Source organism: Empidonax traillii, unplaced genomic scaffold, assembly GCF_003031625.1.
Source record: "Empidonax traillii isolate 1590-97213 ecotype Southwest subspecies unplaced genomic scaffold, ASM303162v1 scaffold204:size1584377, whole genome shotgun sequence".
In the NCBI taxonomy this organism is placed as follows: Eukaryota; Metazoa; Chordata; class Aves; order Passeriformes; family Tyrannidae; genus Empidonax; species Empidonax traillii.
In genome coordinates, this window is record NW_020955397.1 from 1133126 (window position 1) to 1148678 (window position 15553).

At 49.4% G+C, this 15553-nt stretch overlaps 2 protein-coding genes across 5 annotated transcripts in view; one reads left to right on the top strand and one right to left on the bottom strand.

The window, feature by feature from the left end:
• Positions 1–5418, top strand: part of BRD3 (bromodomain containing 3) — a 49312-nt gene extending 43894 nt beyond the window's left edge. For 3 of the 4 annotated variants that reach the window (XM_027887177.1, XM_027887176.1, XM_027887178.1), the window contains one exon: positions 410–525. In XM_027887177.1, coding sequence (XP_027742978.1) covers positions 410–525 — 116 coding nt within the window. Of the gene's footprint in view, positions 1–409 lie in introns of all 4 variants that reach the window. The other variant, XM_027887175.1, reaches the window with a different exon arrangement.
• Positions 5419–6927: 1509 nt separating this feature from the next.
• BRD3OS (BRD3 opposite strand) lies at positions 6928–10719 on the bottom strand. Its single transcript, XM_027887181.1, has 2 exons — positions 10649–10719; positions 6928–10392 (listed from the first exon to the last, which is right to left on the bottom strand). The coding sequence occupies exon 2, from the start codon at positions 9739–9741 to the stop codon at positions 9472–9474; it is 270 nt and encodes an 89-aa protein (XP_027742982.1). The 5' UTR covers positions 9742–10392; positions 10649–10719; the 3' UTR covers positions 6928–9471.
• Positions 10720–15553: the final 4834 nt, after the last annotated feature.

Genomic DNA, 15553 nt, shown 5'->3' on the forward strand with positions numbered 1-15553 from the left:
TCAATAGAGAAGGATGCTACAGAAGGTTCCTCTGGTGCAAACAAAGCTGTTTGTAGCTTTGCACAGATCAGGAGAGGGTTTCTCCTGTGCTCAGAGTTGCACTGAAGGACAGAGGCTGCAGGCACAGCTCCAGGTGCTCTGTGCTGTCTCACCTGAACCTGTAGGGCTGTGGGGGACATTGCCCTCCTGTAGAGCTCCTGTGTGGATCCCAAACTTCCATGGTCACCTGCAGCCTGAGGAACCTTGTCATCCACTGACAGGACATGCTTGTGGCAGCAAGCAGAGGCTGCTGTTAAGTGAGCTGCCCAGGGAAAACTGGGAACAGAGCCGTGGAGGATGAAGGCTGCGGGCAAACCTTCTCTATTTCAGTTCCTTGCGAGTAACCACATCGCCCCCTTCTTCCCCGCAGAGAAATCCGGCTCCACTCCCTCCGGAGGCCCCTCCCGGCTCAGCAGCAGCAGCTCCTCCGAGTCTGGGAGCAGCAGCTCCAGCGGCTCCAGCTCGGACAGCAGCGATTCGGAATGAGTTACGGACACTGGGACACAAAACAAACGGACAGCCCCCTCCCCGATGCTCTGCAGTGTTCCTTCCCCTCCTTAACGTACTGCTCTCCTCCCACGGTGGTCAGGTTTTATCCCCTCTCTCTCTTTCTCTGACTTTTTTTTAATTTTATTTTTTAATTCAGTGTTATAAAAAGGTATCTTCCATTCTTTTTTTTTTTTTTTCTTTGGTGGGGAGGGAGGGCTCTCTTTTAATAGGTCAAAGATCTTTGCGTGTGTGTGTGACTTAGACTTTATGACAAATAGTTCCCTTTGCATAAAGTCTCTAAAATACATTTATCTGAAGAAAATTTGTTGAAAATGGAAGTACTTTGAGCTCTTAGCAGGAGACTAATAGAAAAATTCTGCAAGGTTTGTAGTACATTTCCCTCCCATCCCTTCCCTCTCCCCAGAATGTTCTCTTTTAATAAGCCTGCCTGGCTCACACAAGGTAAAAAAGAAACAAACATCTTTTTTTAAAGGAATTTCTGTAAAATGGTACTGTATCTGAAAGATGTTAGCTTTTGAACTAGTTGGTGTATTTGTTATTAGCACTAGTATTCTTAACCTCGAAGTCTACAGTGTGATGAAAATGTCAGATGCTATCATCTTTTTACATAAAAACAAAAAAAAAATCCAAAAAAATTCTCATGTACTGTGGACTGCTAACATGCTTTTTTTTTTTTCTTAATCTTGGTAGAGGCATAGGCACCTGTTCAGGAAGGTATTTAAGCATGAATTTAACTTTTAAGCACACGAGCAATATAAGTGGTTGCATTTCTTGGTTTTCCACTCAGAAGTTTTTGTTTTTCCTGGGAATTCATTGAAAGAAGGGAGCGAGGGACACTCAAGTCTCTTGGCAGTGCTATTTTTAACGTGAAATAGATAATTTCCAGGAAATGGATGCTCTCTATGAAAGTTTTCATTGAACTGGAAACAGGTTTTGGCTGGAAGTTGTCAGCTGGACCTTGGAGTGATCCTGCAGTGACCAAGACAAGTCATGTGCTTGTTACTGGACACAAGCTTAGGGATTTTCTCCATGACAAGCATATCAGTCTGGGCTTAAAATAAAGCAGCACTTGAGCTCCAGCTGAGGCTGAGCTGGCAGGGGAAGTGGAGAGGGATTTTGTGTGGGTTTGGGTTTTTCTACTTGAGTTTGCTTTTTCCCCCTTCTCCTTATTGTTTCAGTAGTGAGCTCCCACAAAGGGAATGCTGCTTCTCTGTGGTGCAGGTTTGCAGGCGCTGAAATGCTTTACCTCGCTGAAAAGAAAAAAAGAGGGGAGGGAGAAAAGGAAGAAAAGAGCCAGTTTTTTAAGGCTTGCTATATGTTTTTTGTGAATCCAGCCTAATGTTTTGACCTGCACTGCTGCAAAACGCTCTGTTTTCGGTGTCCCCAATTTCATGTATATACCGTGACTTTATTTATTAAAATACCATTGGTCATTTAAGATGTAATAAAACCTAACAAAAGCAAAGCTGCATCTCTGCAGGCCGGCAGACACGCAGACTTTTAGTGAGGTTGCAACCAGATTTTAAAAACAAACAAAAAAAACTTAACAACAAGGAAGCAAATAAAAGTCTGCAACTTTATTTATATACCTTGGACTTCATACCTACAGGTGCTACAGTCCAATCTGTCACGTGTCTGGTGCTCTGTCACAGTTGGTGTGTTCATTTTTAGATTTTTTTTTTCTTTCTTTTCACCCCAGCCTCCTTTTTTCCTGTTTTGTACAGATTTTGGAGACGTACAGTCAGATACAATTTCTTGATTTTTCTCAGTAATATTTCCAGTGGTCTTTTTCTCCCCCCCCCCCCCTTTTTTTTTTTTTTTTTTTTTTTGGAGAACAGTGGGGGTTTTATCCTTTTCTAATCCAACTTCAGGAAAACACCAGTTCTATAATTATATAAAATTTGTAATCTGAGGGATAGAAGTTTATTGTAAATTCTTTTTGTTGTAAAGCAAAAATACACAGTTTTAACAGAACGTTATGCCTTTCCTTCACCAGCACCAGCCCCTAAAGCTGCCTCTCTAATGTGGGATAGCCCTAAAATTCACCTTCCTGTGGTCTCTCAGGGGTTTGCCAGAGGCCCCATGGTGCAAATGTGGGATCTGGGTGATGTCCCTGTGCTGGGAAGTTGGGAAGCACAGGGCCAGCCTGTTCTTAGCATTCCATGGTTTGCATTTCCAACTGCATCCACCAGTCACTTACTGCCCCATCAACCAGGATTTGATTAGCTGGGCCTTGGCCATCTGCCTTTCAAAATCTGGTGGTGACCACAGTGGGCAGGAGGCTCTCAAGCCTTTCAGATGGTTTCCCACAGCATATGAAAGGACAATGTTCTGATTCTTACTGAAATTAATTATTTTTCTTTTCCGTTAACAGTGGGGTTATTTTAGTTCCTGTATTTTATTTTTTTTTTAAATCCTACCCTTGAAAAATTTTCCCCCCAGGCAGATCCTCAGTAATATATTTTCAGAATTTACTACGGGGAAATGTAATATTCATCTAATTAAGAGCTTGGGTTCATTTCTGACGGGGTTGGGTTTCATCTGTGTTTCTCCTCTTCTCTGCAACTTGCATTATCAAAACCAGCAAGTGTTTTAGTTGAACTAATTGCAACCAATTCACTACCATGACAACTTGGATAAACAAGCTCCTGGTTTTCCCTGCTTGGAACCTTTTCCTGCGTGCATTAACCTGAGCTGTGCTATGTGGTGGCCGCTCCCTTGTGGAGAACAAACCGGGGCTGGTGCTTGGAGGCAAGAGCATCTCACCAGCATCACTGCCTGGGGACGTGGCTCTGCAGCATCCCATCATCTTCTGACATCAAGGACAACCCCCCTGGAGCACGGCAAGGGCACAGACATTCCTCTGGGATCCGCAGGTCTGTTCCACCAGAATCAGCGGAAAGGTTGAGGCCGAAGGGTTGGGAACCACTTGTGGAGTGATGGGAAGGGTCCTGGCTCGAGGCTGGCTGCAGGGCTGGAGGAGGATCCCTCTTGTAGCTGGCAAACCATCCCAGCTTGGGGATTTTCAAGGAGAACGACCTGCCAAACCCACCCCGGAGCATGAAGAGAGCTACCTGCATATCTTTGATCTACCAGCTGCAACTTGGGCTGCCACTTAGTGGGAAACTGTTTCCATGGAAAGTGAGGCGTTCCCTGCAAAATGGCAGCTCACAGGAGGAATCCATTTTGGCATGACCTTCTTTGCAGGAAAGAAGTCGAGGTCTCCTCGTTTCCAAATGTTGTTCTTACACTTTTCTCCATTCTCATATTGTTTATAGTGCTCATTATCCCCCACCATGTCCGTAGTGGTGCCTCTTGTACCTCCCAAGTGTCTCCAGGAAAGAAGAGATGTTTCCAGTCCATAGTAAGTAGCAGCAGCCCTTAATGAGTTGGGAACTGAAACAATAGAGCATTTATTTAACTCAGTTTGTATTGCATGACATGTCAGTACGGATGTCACGTAATAACTTTAAAATGATCCAGCACAGAACGTTCAAAATAACATTTTTAAACTTAAGAATAAAAAAAAAAAAGAAAAAAAAAAATTTTATGGTAGAATTTTTCTTGAATGAACAAAGTTTAACTTTGTTTTCCAGGGGAAACTTCACTGAAATCAGTATGATTTCATATGTATGCATACACACAAAGAGTTTTATTGAAACTGCTTTTTCTGACGAATTCCTGTTTTGACAAAATATCTGACCAGACCTTTGTCCAATCAACCAGCATTACTGCACCTTTAAAAACTTTGTTAAACTTTTCTCTGATTGTAAACTCAGCCTGTCTCGTGGCTCACTGGGACCAGAGGGACACCTGCATCCCGTGGGCTCAGGCCCTGATCCATCGACCGAAGGAACCTGTTGGCTGCAACAGTTCTCTCTGCTAACCAAATGTTGTCTATACAGAATCATTTCAATTTTGTATTGATGTGGTTTTAACCTTTCCTACCGACAGGGTTTGTAACTGTAGAACTGATGTTTCGGGACTGTGTGTGACGCCCCCCTCACACACGCACACACCCCCCACGTGTGTGTGTAAATATCCGGCTTAGTCACCCCCTGAGGTCTCTTTCCATGTTCTCTGTGTGGTAGAAGCAGACTGCAGTTACCTAATCTAGTTCTTTCTCTGTTTCGGGGACTTTTAGACCAGTTCTTAATTTTTATTTTCCTTGTTTTGAAAGGAATGATGTTTTTTAAAGTTGGGGTTGGAGCTGGGGGGGGAAAGGGATCGGGGCATGACAAAGTAAAAACACAACGTTTTTAGTACTGGATTTTAAAATCTCATTGTCAACCGTGAGCAGTTACCACTAGGGCTAACTGTGTGCAGGCTCTGCATCATTAAAGGTAAATTTAGGATTCATCACACTAGCAGCATTATCTTGCTTGAGCTGCATTTTTTAAAGAAAATGGTATTTGCATATCTTTTTAAAATGTCATTTTTAAAAATACATTAAACCACCAGCTAGGATTTGACACAGGCCACTTAGAACACAGCCCTGATACTGGCGTAACCTAATCCAGAAAGATTTGCTGTTGTATTTTTGTTTTGTTATTTTGGTTTTTTTTTAATATTTAAAAAGAAAAAAAATTGTTACTTTTCTGTATGATGTGCATGCAAATTTACCGTAACTCTTTTTCTTAAAACTTTTTAGTGCCATTTCTAGTATATTCTGTAAATGTCAGTTACTGAAAAGAAACGAGTCAATGTAAGTAGTTTAGCTTGTTTATTGCAAATTGCTGGCCTCAAACACAACAGAATTAAAAAAAAAAAAAAAAAAAAGAGTTAGAAAGTAATCTTTGATGTTACTGGTAATCACGGACCCTGGTCCTGGGGCATTTGTTTTGTTTTCATAATAAAAAGAAAAATTGTTTTGTGTGTGCAGTTTGATCCCATATTTCCCCTCCCCACCCCCTTTTCCCTTTCCTCATCTCCTTTTTCAGGTGTGGCACTGTCTCCACTTGCAAACCTTGATCGAGCAGTGCCATGCACAAATGTAAATTTACTGAATCCTTGTGCTGTGAGTCTTGGAGTAATTTGAAATTCATTTTGCAAGTTTAGCTCTCAGTGGAGTGTCACACTAAGGGGTCTGACTGCCTTCAGAGGATGGAGCAAATTTGGGTCTCTGAATCACAGTTCAGTGCCTGGTGTAGAGGTTCTTTAAATACACCTTTCTGTTGGTGAGGGAAACGCTTGGCAACTTCCATGTACCAAGGCTGCCCAGGAAGGACTTTGACTCTTCCTAGAAGCCTGCAGGGGTCTTAGATTGTGTGAGAATTTCACCTGATTGAGGTAAGTTCAGCAGAAAGATGGACATTTCACCCAGGTTTCATGCTGGCTTCTTTCGATCCAGCAGAACATGAAGGAACCAGAGGGGCTTTCTCACCTCTCCACCTGCCAACCCTGTAGGTCTGTGAGCTCAGGGTGACCTGGAAGGCACAGCTTGGAAAAGGGGGGGGGCCTGGAGCAGCTGGTCACAATCCCAGCAGAGTCTTGACATTACTGTGTGGTGGCCAGGATCTATTTTAGTCACTGCCGAGGATTCAGGCTGGTTTTGCTGTTCGGTTTCTCCACTGTGTGCCTGATGGTTTATGTGTGAGGTGAGGGTTACAGAGCCAGGGTTAATCTTTCTCTAACCTCGTTCCTGCTCACTGGGTTTCAGAGCCAGGATCTCCAAGGTTTCAGCAAACCTGTTTCGCTTCCCTGTTGGTGTATCAGTGTCATTGTGTGTTGTATCAGTGATACTCCCAAAGGAAGTGTTCGTTCAGCCTGTCCTCTAAATACTCTGCTGTGAGGCAGGTGAGGATGTTTTCTGTGGCATTTACTACTGAGTTTATTTCTAGGTCCATCAAGCAGTGCTGTTTCCTGCAGATTTAGAGGAGGTTGAGGACAGGCAGAATATAGTTAAGGTTCAGCTCCCACTGATACCTGTACTGATGGGTTCACTGGGGAGGTCATGCCTCAAATTCTGGGCCCTTTACTGCAAGGAAGAAAGACATGGAAGGGGCTGCCCAGGGAGGTGGTGGAGTCACCACCCCTGGAGGTGTTCAAGGAATGACTGGATGTGGCACTCGATGCTCTGGTCTGGTTGACAAGGTGGTGATGGGTCACAGGTTGGATGCAATAATCTTGGAGGTCTTTTCCAAGCTTTACTGATTCTCTGATTCAGTGTGACATCCAGAGGCTGAGCCTCATCCCTGAATGCACTGCTGAGATTTCAGGGCTGTTGGTCTTGGGGAGCTTTGGAGCACCACAAGTAACTAAGGTGACTTCTCCCAGGTGGGAACTACCTGTGTGGGGATGGAGAGGACCAACAGTGTAATCCTCACATGTACCAAGAGCAACTGAGGTGCAGGAGAAAAAAACAGCTACTCACAGTGCTGCATTCAAATCATTTTAATGCACTTTATCAAAGATGCTACAATGGTGTTTTAAACAAGTGCATCAACACCACACAACTGGCTCAAAGAAACGCTCAGTCACAGCAGCCACACCACAACCCTGCTGTGACCAATGACACACAGATATGGAAAACTACAGTCACATTCACAGAGATGGAAGGACAACTCATCCTCTTCTTCCTGTACTGTTACGTCCAGCCTCGATCCTGGAAGCATTTATGCACACACTTATGTTTTGAGTCTTGTGTAGTCCAAATTAACACTCTGCAAATAACTGAATTTTGGTTTACCAGCCACATTAACACAAAGAGACTGATTATACCCAAAATAACCAACTTTCTCACTGAAATTAAAAAGAAAATAAGCGTTGGATTTCTTTTTCTATAAGAAAAGAAAACGAACAGCTGGTTTGGGGGATGTGCTGTTCCTTAAAACTCCCAGAGTTCACATGCTCCCCAGGGCTGCTGGGCAGGCCCAGAACCCACCTCTCCTGCCTCTCCGGGTCACTTCCACCTGCAGTTCCCAGGGGAGCTCTTGGATCAGCCTCCTGCCTGCTTGTGTAAATAATCACCTGTTCACTCAGCCAGGAACTGGAGGCCCAGGTGGGTCACGCATCCCTGGCAATGCTCTACCTCACCGGAGCACCGGCAGCTTGCCAAGCCTCGCTGGTTTTGTGAATCTCACTGAATACCCAGTTGAAAAACATTTATTCACTGGCATATTTCTCTTCCAGAGCTAGTCCTGACAAGACCAAGAGAGCTGTTTGTGTTCAGAGCAATGCACGGGGAAGGAAAGCAGCGAGGTCCATCAGCAGGTTTAAATCTATGAGCACACACGTTAAGATACCAAACACCAACACATGCAGAAATAGTTACTTTTAAAACATAATGAGCTGCCTATTGTTTGCAGTGCTATGGAGCAGGGCTGAGAACACCGAACCTCTACGATCTCATGTTAAAAACAGGTGTGTTCTGCTCAGCACACTGAGTTCAGCAAGGTTGAGTGTACGTGTGTGTTGTAGCATTTAACCCTCGTGGGAGAGGTGGAAGAGATTCTTCACTGTATTGAAATAAATTAACAAAAGTGCTTCAAAAATGCCAAGGAGGTTTTAGATAAATATAATAGAAGTAATGACTGTGCCTGATTTTAGGCAGGCAAATAATCCACACTGAAGTCAACATCAAATACTGATTTGCCTGGAGTTAAGCCTGTGCCCAAGCACTGCTGGGTTAGACACACGTCCTAGGCAGGACAGAAATGGACTCTGTGACTTCACCCCGATGTTACATTTTAATGCTGAGCCCTGGGTACATAATTTACACCCCTGGAAGTGGTAGTTTTGTTTTTACCAAAGATTCAGGTGCTTGCTGGGCTGAGTTCCTCAGCTTGATCTTGCCTTGAGCAAGTCAGGATTCAGCAGTAATGGAAACAACCTGAAAGCAGCCTCTGTGCCCAAGAAGTGCAGAGGAAGTGCTTTTCCCTCCTAAAATCCTTCTGTTAGTTGAAACAATCCCAGACACTACTTTTAAAATACATGCACCTAATCTACAATCCAACCTGAATTAGAAGTTAAACCTTCCAAGCTACTGCATGCATCAAAACTTGAATGGAAAGCAAAGTTCAGTGGACTCTTCCCTTCTCCAACTGGAATCAGGGGTAGGTACTGCTGTGTAATACTTTCCTTGTGTCCCTTACAAATGTGTGTATTTATAGTAGCTTTCTTCCTTTGCTTTCCTGGGCCTGTCCCTCTCTTTCAGGTGGTTCATTGGGTGATCTGCTCCCAAAGCTGGGCCAGGGATCTACCTGCATGAAAGGAGTCAGCTCTCCTGACTCCAGAAGTCCTGTTATTTCCATGATCCCACACCGTGAGATCAGAGAGGGCCCTGGGCTTTGCAGTGCACCTTTCCTGCCAGGTGTTGTGAAGGCTCAGATTAAATTCTCAACACGTTCTTTCCCTCTTCCTCCCCACAATAAATGACTCCATTACTTGGTTGTAAGACACCACTTCCAGGGCTAGGAATTAAAAGGGAGGCAGGGCAAGCAAAACAAGCAGTGGTCAAGGTGGTTTTGGAGATCGATTTCCTAAAACCATAGCCCTGATGGAAGCGGATCTGCGCCTACCTCTGCCCCACCAGCATTCCCAGAGCCCTGGAAATAAGGACTTGCCAGTAGAATGCTGGCTGGGGACAGGCCCAAATGACAGCAGGTGTTTCTCAGGGTACACGAGCCACTTACAAGCGACACATGGTCCAGCATAGACCCTGCCAAGATGCCGGGCAGCAACAGGCTCGTGAGCTCCCAAGTGAGGCTGGTTTTGTTGCACACACACAATGACATGCAAAACAGGAGTCTATCAACAGCAAAAACAAACAGAAAATCCAGCCAGCCTGTCCGGCCTATCCTGCACACGCTGCTTCAGCAGCACCTCTGAGAGAGGATGTTACAAACCCATCTCCTCCCCCGGCTCAGCGCAAAGTCTGGTTCCTCTCCACGCGCGGGGGCTCCCAACGCAAAGCCACGGAAATCACATAATGGCACAGAACTTGGACTGCCCCGTGTCCCTGGAGACGTCCAGCTTGTTTTTGTCCCGCACCAGGATGGCCTCATTGCCGTACTGCGAGTACCACATGCTCCGGCTCCGGCTCAGGTACGTGTTGGGAGGAGCCGATTCCAGTTTCTGCTGCTGCTGCTGCCAGATGAGCAGGGAGGTGTCCCGGTAGCGCAGCCGCGCGTAGCCCTCAGACAAGGCCTTCTCGGGCAGGGGCACCCTCCCGTTCATCAGCGTGTCGCTCATCTGCGCCAGGAGAGCCCCAAAAACGGGAGCTCCTTCCCAACAGCTCCGAAATGCGCCGCGCTGGGTCGGTCTGGGTGGATTGCTGCTGGTGCTGCTGCTGCTGCTCCGAGCTCAAGGGAGAACATCCCAGGGGACGGCTCTCGGGATCCACGAGCTGCTGGGCGCTCCAAGCACGGCTCAGGAGAGGGAGAAGGGATGCACGCGCCCCAAAATCGCAATGGGTAGCCTGGCCCCGCTTAAGAAACAAACCAGAACTTCTGAAAGCACGCCCAGTGGTGATGCTGCTGCGTGTTTCATGCTGTGAAGGGGCCACACGCACGTGAGCTGCTAGCTGAGAGTCCATGGAGCATCTCAATAGGTGTGAGCGGTGGCTCTGTGGGCCTGGGCTCGGCCTGCAGCCAGGCAGGACAGGATGAGCGGTTCTGGAGGAGCTCTGCTTCCCTGGAGAATGGGTCCCGAAGCCATAGGGCAGACCTAAGAGGTCAGACCCACGAGGTCACCAGCGCCCAGGCCCGTGCGTGGCCTCTCCACCGGTGACAGGAGTGATGGACGGGCGCTTGGCAAGTCACGTGCTCAGGGATGCAGGAGAAGATGCTGCCTCGGCCCTGGTTATGGTACCCGAGTCGGAGGGCCGTCACCTCCCGACGGCACCTGCGGGGCACAGCGAGGGTCACCTTAAGGGCTGCCAGCGAGGGTCCCTGCACTGCGAGTGTCCCTTTCCATGCCCCCCGCTCCCGCTCGCCCCCGCCACCCCTTCCACCGGCTCCGCGCACCTCCCACGGCCCCCGCGGGTGTCCCGCACGCCCCGTCCCTGCGCGTCCCTCCCGGGGCTCCCCCGCACACCCCCCTGCGCATCCTCCCGCGGGGTCCCCGCGCCCCCCGCCCGCGTTTTCCCCCCCGGCCCCACCGTGCTGCGCTGCCCGGCCCGGCTCGGCTCGGCCCCGGCGCCGCTGGGCTCGGCCGAGCAGCCGCCCAGGCTCCTCCCCGCCGTGATGCGCTCGGGAGGAGCCAGGGCCGGGACGGGGCGGGCGAGGGCGGGGGCACCGGAGGCAGAGGGAGAGGCAGGGGTTGGGGAGCCTCACGGTGGGGTCTCGGGTGTGGCGATGGGGCACTCGGGTCTGGGGATGGGGGTCCCCACGGTGGGTCCCGCGGGTGCCAGCCAGCACCGGGTGCACGGTGGGCTTTAAAGGGACACCCGTCTGCTGAGCCCGTACTGGTTGCTACTGGAAGAGCCCACTGTTGCCCCGCCGTCCGGCGCTGCCCCTGGCAGAGGGGCTCTCCCGCCTGCCGGGGGGATCCCAGCCCTGGGATTTTCAGCCGAATCTCCTTTCTGGTGGTCGACTGGTGGAGCAGCTGCTTGTGCTGGGAGGGTGCGGGTACCCTTTGTGCCCCTTCACTTGTCTCAGGCACCGCAGTGCCCGCCTGTCCGCGGGGTGGAGGCAGGCAGGGGACACCCCTGAGTGCTGGCAGCCTCATGCCACCCTCACTGCGAACTGCATGGGCAAGGAGCGTGACCGAGCAGCACCTCCTTGACCTCCTCTCGTCATCGCTGTCTGCTTTGCATTTCCTTATCCCGTCTGTCCCCTGGCAAGCACAGTACAAAATATGTTTTGAAGAGAGCTGCGGGGCTTATTCTTTTCCTGATGATGCTAAATTTAAGCTCACAATCTTCTTATCTCCTGTGGACGCAGCGCCATCTAATCTCCCGCGAAGGACCCAACACACTTCACCCTCGCAGAGCTACTCCCGGCGCTGCTCCCGTTCCGCTTGGCCTTCACGGACAACAAACAAGAGGCTGTGGTTTACTTCCGTCAGAGAGAAGGCATGCTGCAACTCCCCGTTCCCAGGAGATTCAGACCAAACACAAAGAAGAGGGAAGAAAACAAAACAAAAAAAGAGGGATTACCACACTACTGAAACGTTTATTATCAGAAATAGCCTGACTCTGCTGCTTAATCCGCCTCCTGCTAGTGCAGAGAAGCCGGCCCTGACCCACCTCGTGGAAGCTGCAGAACAAAGTGCGAAATCCTTTAGTGGAACAAGATTTAGGGTTTTTTGAGGTGTCTTGGTCTTCTCTGAAAAATTAGCCGCTCTGTTACCGCCATACTCTGAGCATAACAGCAGAAGCTGGTAAGTGGAGTGTGTATGACACGAGACAAGAAGGATTGGAAACTACCGAGCTCCAAAAGCCACCAACTGTCCTGACCATCCACTCGACGCTTTGCCATGAGCCCCAGGGTCGTCTGCCAACAGGAGCCTTCCCAAATAAATCTTGGAAGCAGCAGCAGTGGAATGGATGAGGTGAAACACAGGGGCTGCCAGGCCAACGTTTAGTTACTCTCCTCCTTCCTCCAAGGAATCCCTGTATCTGCTTTGCTTTCCCCAGGCTGCCTCAGGCCGTACCTCTGCTGTGCCGTGGCTGCAGTGCAGGGCTGTGCCAGGCTGTTTTGCCCTTGCCCAGCTCCCTGGGACTGGGATATGCTCCAGGTCTGTTTGATTTGGATGAGGAGGCTGCTGTGGTGAAGCCCAGGGAAGAATGGACAGTGAGGATGTCCTGGCAGCGTGATGTTGGAGTTGGGAACTGGTTAACTGGTTGTTACTGGTCTTCAGCACAGCTAGGGCATCCCAAGCCCCAGAAATAAGACTCTTTCCACAGAGAAATGTCTAGGGAAGTGCCAGCTCCACCTGCTTGGTGCCTGGGGTCAGAGCCCTTTTCTAGTGGAGTTGCACTCTCAGGCACTACCTTTTTCCAGGCTAAACAAAGAGTACCTGGGGCTGAGTGCTCCTGTTTCACCAGTACAAGGAGAGAATCCAGTTCATCCCTTCTGCCTTCATCGAGCTGTGCCAGGTTAATATTCCTGCTCCTTACCACAGCAGCAGGCAGTCCCCCCTATTGCTGGCTCTGGGAGGTGGGTGCCTGCGGGAAGGGGAGAGATGAGCTCCGCTGGCAGCCGGGCAGGGCCGTTAGCAGGAGGATAATTGCAGTGACTATTCCAGTGTGCACCTTGTCTGGGCAGGTAGATCAGGTGTTTACAGCAGCAGATGAGCCAGACAGAGCATTATTGTCTGTACTCAAGTTGTTTGACATGGCAGCGCTTTGGTAACCGTGTGATTCCCCCCTCACCGATCGTCAAGCCAGAGCTGCTGCTGAGCAGAGGGTTTGCCGGGTTGTGGCTTGTACAGGTTTCCTAAAATAGCTGGTGAAAGGAGATCACAGAATCTAAGGGCGGGATGCAAATGGCATGTAGGCTGCAGGGGGACATGTGACAGCTGCTGTGCCAGCAGCCGGGACGGCTCCTGCTCTGGGGACCCTGGCTCCAGCTGGAGGCACATTGTCCAGGCTGCTGGCAGCCAGCACGGCTTTGGGACAGGCTGGATGCACGCTTGGACTAATCCAGAAGGTGGCAATGGCAATCCACAGACGCTGGCTGGCTGGGAAATGGGGATCTCCTGGCGGTGTGGCCCTGGTGTTTTAGGGGTATTTTCAGAGGGCTAAGCCAGAGGGGCAGTGCAGCAGCAGCTTCTCTGCATGAGCTGACCCCCCAGGGAGTCAGCTCTTCTCCCGGGAGTTTCATCAAACATGATGAAAGTGCACATTACTGGGAAACGGGGCCATGTCCCAGATATGTTTGGGTTGGTTTGTAAGGTATGATCTCCTTGCACGTTAGTGCATTTAAACTAACTTTCTTCTTTCCTTCCTTCCCTTCTTTCTTGCCTTCCTTCCTTTCTTCCTTCCCTTCCCTCATTAGTTTTGCCTATTCCATGCTGGACTGGGAAGTTCCCAAGCAGCTCTACTACGTTCCCAAACTGCCACCACTTCACCAGCCATTTACCCCCTCACACCCATTCTGCATCAGGACCCAGGGTGCAGGGGCTGCCTGCCAGGCTCCTTGTCTCTGTGTACTGAAACATTTGGGGATGAAAAAACACTATGTTCCTTCTGGCAAGATCTTTCCAGGGCATCCAGTCACCTCTCGGGCTTCTCTCATGCAAGAAACTAAGATAAAAAGCACACGAAGCAAAGTCTGTTAGAGAGAAGCAGCTCCACGCTCGGTCCCCAGCAGAGGGTAGTGTCAGCCTCTGCCCCGCCTGGCTGTCCTCTGCCTGGCAGTCATTCCCTGGAAGCCTGGCATTCCCTGGCTGGCTGTCATTCCCCGGCTGTCTGTCATTCCCTGGCTGTCATTTCCACCAGTGCCAAGAGGCAGGACAGAGGAGCACCAGCTCTAGCACAAAACCCAACCTCTCTAATTTATTCAAGCTCCCTTTTAGCTTTAGCTCCACCCTGGAAGCAGCATCTGGGTCCTCTCCACATACCCCGTCCTGTTGCAGGACAGCTGTACAGTTTGGAGTTCACAGCTCACCGGCGTGTGCTGGATTCATGCTCTTCCTGAGCCTTGCTGTACAGGTTTTGATTGGTTTAATTTTTTTTCTGCTCTCAGAAATACTTCTGCCATCAGCTGTTTCGGTTGTTGCAGAGGTAGGCAAGAAGCATACTTGCTTCAACACCTCCCACGCAGAAGCTGGCTTTGCAGCTGCAGGGATTGTTCCCAAATGTCCAGGGGCCAAGAACGCTTTTTATTACACAGTAGAAAAGCCAGGCTGTAGCTGGCAGCTTTAATTATGCACATATAATAAACTTCTCTGTTGTCGTCTACCTACTGATCTGACCTCAAACGGCAGGCTGGTACCAAGTCAACCAAAATTATCCCTGGCACGACTCCACTGCTTTCAGTAGCCTTGTGATTCCTGCCCATGGGTGCTGTTGGAGGGCAGAAAGGCTTCATGAAGAACTAAAATAATGAGAAAATTATTCTGAGAAAGCACCTCCACGGGGTATGGGGAGTGTGGGCTGAAATCACAGCCTGAACACACCCAGGGCAGGGTGTAGCTCTGATGGTGAGACTGGAGCGGATCACACTGTGCTTATCCTGCCATGACCAAGGGGTAGTGGCACGGCTGGACCGCCAGCACCTCAGGCTGAAAGAAGTGCCCTCTTAAAAAAAAACAAAGAGCCTACCAAACTTTCCTTGGAATATCAAACAATTGTTTTCTGTTCTTTGGAAGGATCCTCCTTCCTGCATTGAAAATGAAGGATCATGGCAGTAGAGTTGCTCTTTCTTCTTTATCTCCACTTGGCTCCATTTGGAAGAGATTAGTGTTGCATTTGTTTGACATCCAGGTTAATAGCTTCCCTTCGTCCCAGTCCCGGCTTCCGGTTTTGGCTATCTGGAAAGCCAGGCTGGAAATTAATCGGCAAACTCTGGGGAGAGGATCTCGGAAGAAAAACTCAGAACAGATTTGAAAAGAGGCTGTTCTAAGCTGTGCTGATTTGGATGGAAGCCACCGGCGAAAATTAGAGATTTTTCAGGAGTTTGCTGCCAAGGAGTTAATGGCTGGGAGTCGAGGTTTTTTTTAATAAATACACTGGTAATTAATTATAGGAGTTGTCCTCGTGTTTGAAAGTCAAGGAACACGATAGCTTGTTTGGGTTAAACATCTCCCCTGCAGTATTTGCAACCCAAACACGGGATGACGAGTGGGAGTGAGCGGTCAGACAAAGCGGGGTCTGTGTGTGCGGCCCTGGGGAGGCGGAGGAGCCCCGGGACCGTTCCTGCCTCTGCCCCGGAGGGTTTGGGGCCGGGGGGAGCAGGGAAGGGGGTCCCTGGGAAGGGGGGACCCCGCTAAGTGCGGGTGGCGGCGGGGAGAGCGAAGCAGCACCGGGGCTCCGGGCGGCTTTCCCGGAACAGGGAGAGGAGCGGCAGCGGCGGGAAGGAGCGAGGGATACAAACAGGGAGGGGAAGGAAGAAAAAAA

Bases quoted from the DNA above. Each gene is read 5' to 3' on its own strand.
- BRD3OS (XM_027887181.1), bottom strand. From the start codon at position 9,741: ATGAGCGACACGCTGATGAACGGGAGGGTGCCCCTGCCCGAGAAGGCC.